General features: G+C 38.9%; 1 protein-coding gene across 1 annotated transcript; it reads right to left on the bottom strand.

Moving 5' to 3' along the window:
• Positions 1-253: 253 nt before the first annotated feature.
• On the bottom strand, positions 254-1174 carry LOC108799939 (olfactory receptor 10A7-like). The gene has a single exon (XM_018571884.1). It carries the CDS (start codon positions 1172-1174, stop codon positions 254-256), a length of 921 nt encoding a protein of 306 aa, XP_018427386.1.
• Between the last annotated feature and the right edge of the window lie 187 nt (positions 1175-1361).

Here is a 1361-nt window from a genome sequence, read left to right as displayed (position 1 = left end):
TTTCCACATGTACTGGATTCAGCATACTGTAAAAAGGGACATGCGAGAGAGCATCTTTAATAGAGAGGTGTTTCTGCTTTGACTTCATGTTTGGAGAAGCCATGGACACACGGAGTTGGACAGTAATAAATGCAGATATTCAGGAGGGAGAGATCTGCTGGATCTGCTGGGTTTCAGTGACAGTTCAGTGCTTGAGAGGAGCAGAGCTAACTCAATACGCTTCTGCCATCAGCTGCTGCAGGCATGCCCCCCGTTATTGTATTTTTAACATTTTTGTTATGGCATTTTTAATAATTGTGTTTCGTAAACTGTAAATCAAGGGATTAAGCATTGGAATGAATACAATGTAAAAAAGAGCTATTACTTTTGTCCCTACATATTCGCGAGCAGATTTTGTTTTTAGATATACTATTGTGGCTGTTCCATAGAATAAAGTTACAGATGTCAGGTGAGACCCACATGTTGAAAATGTCTTCTTTCTTCCAACAGCAGATGGTATTTTTATTATAGTGGCAATAATATGTATGTATGACACCGTAATAAGGAGAAAAGGTAACAGTATAACCAAGGAACCATACATCAAAATTGCAATTTCATTGGCAAAGGTATTAGCACAAGCTAACCTTACAACTGGGAGAATATCACAGAAGACATGGTCAATGATATTGGATGAACAAAAAGGCAAACTAAAAACATAGGAAATTTGGAATAATGAGAGTAAAATGCCTGACAGCCATGATCCAAGTGAAAATTCTAAGCACTTAGATTTGGTCATTACAGTCATGTAATGAAGTGGATGACAGATAGCCACAAATCTATCATATGCCATAAATGCAAGCAGGAAGCACTCAGTGGTACCAAGAAAACAGAAGAAGTAGAGCTGAGTAGCACAATCAAGAAAAGATACTGCTTTATCAAGATGAAGGAAATCTTTAAGCATTCGCGGGACTGTTACTGATATGTAAAATATCTCTGTCAGAGACAGGCTTCGCAGGAAAAGATACATGGGAGAGTGAAGCTGAGCTTCCAAGGTGATTGTTAAAATGATAATCATATTGCCCATTAAGGTGAAAATATAAATGGTTAAAAACAATACAAAAAACAATGGTTGTCGATTTGGAAACAATCCCACAAGAATAAATTCAGTCAGTTGCGTGTGAGTTCTATTTGCCATAATCTAAAAAGAAAAAATACAGTATGTTAGTGGCAGAACAGTGGCTTAGTGGTCATGCCTTGTAGCACTGGAGGGGCCCCTGTTCAAATCCTGGTGAGAATAGGATTGTGTGGGTTTCCTCCAGGTATTCGGCTTTCCTCCCACACTCCAAAGGCATGCTGGTGGGTTAACCCTTTCACTGCCAAGG

Source organism: Nanorana parkeri, unplaced genomic scaffold, assembly GCF_000935625.1.
Source record: "Nanorana parkeri isolate BGI_ZX_2015 unplaced genomic scaffold, ASM93562v1 scaffold1859, whole genome shotgun sequence".
NCBI lineage: Eukaryota > Metazoa > Chordata > Amphibia > Anura > Dicroglossidae > Nanorana > Nanorana parkeri.
This window is presented reverse-complemented; position numbering and strand designations above follow the sequence as displayed.

Excerpts from the sequence above, each read along its gene's own strand:
- LOC108799939 (XM_018571884.1), bottom strand. The coding sequence starts at position 1,174 with ATGGCAAATAGAACTCACACGCAACTGACTGAATTTATTCTTGTGGGA.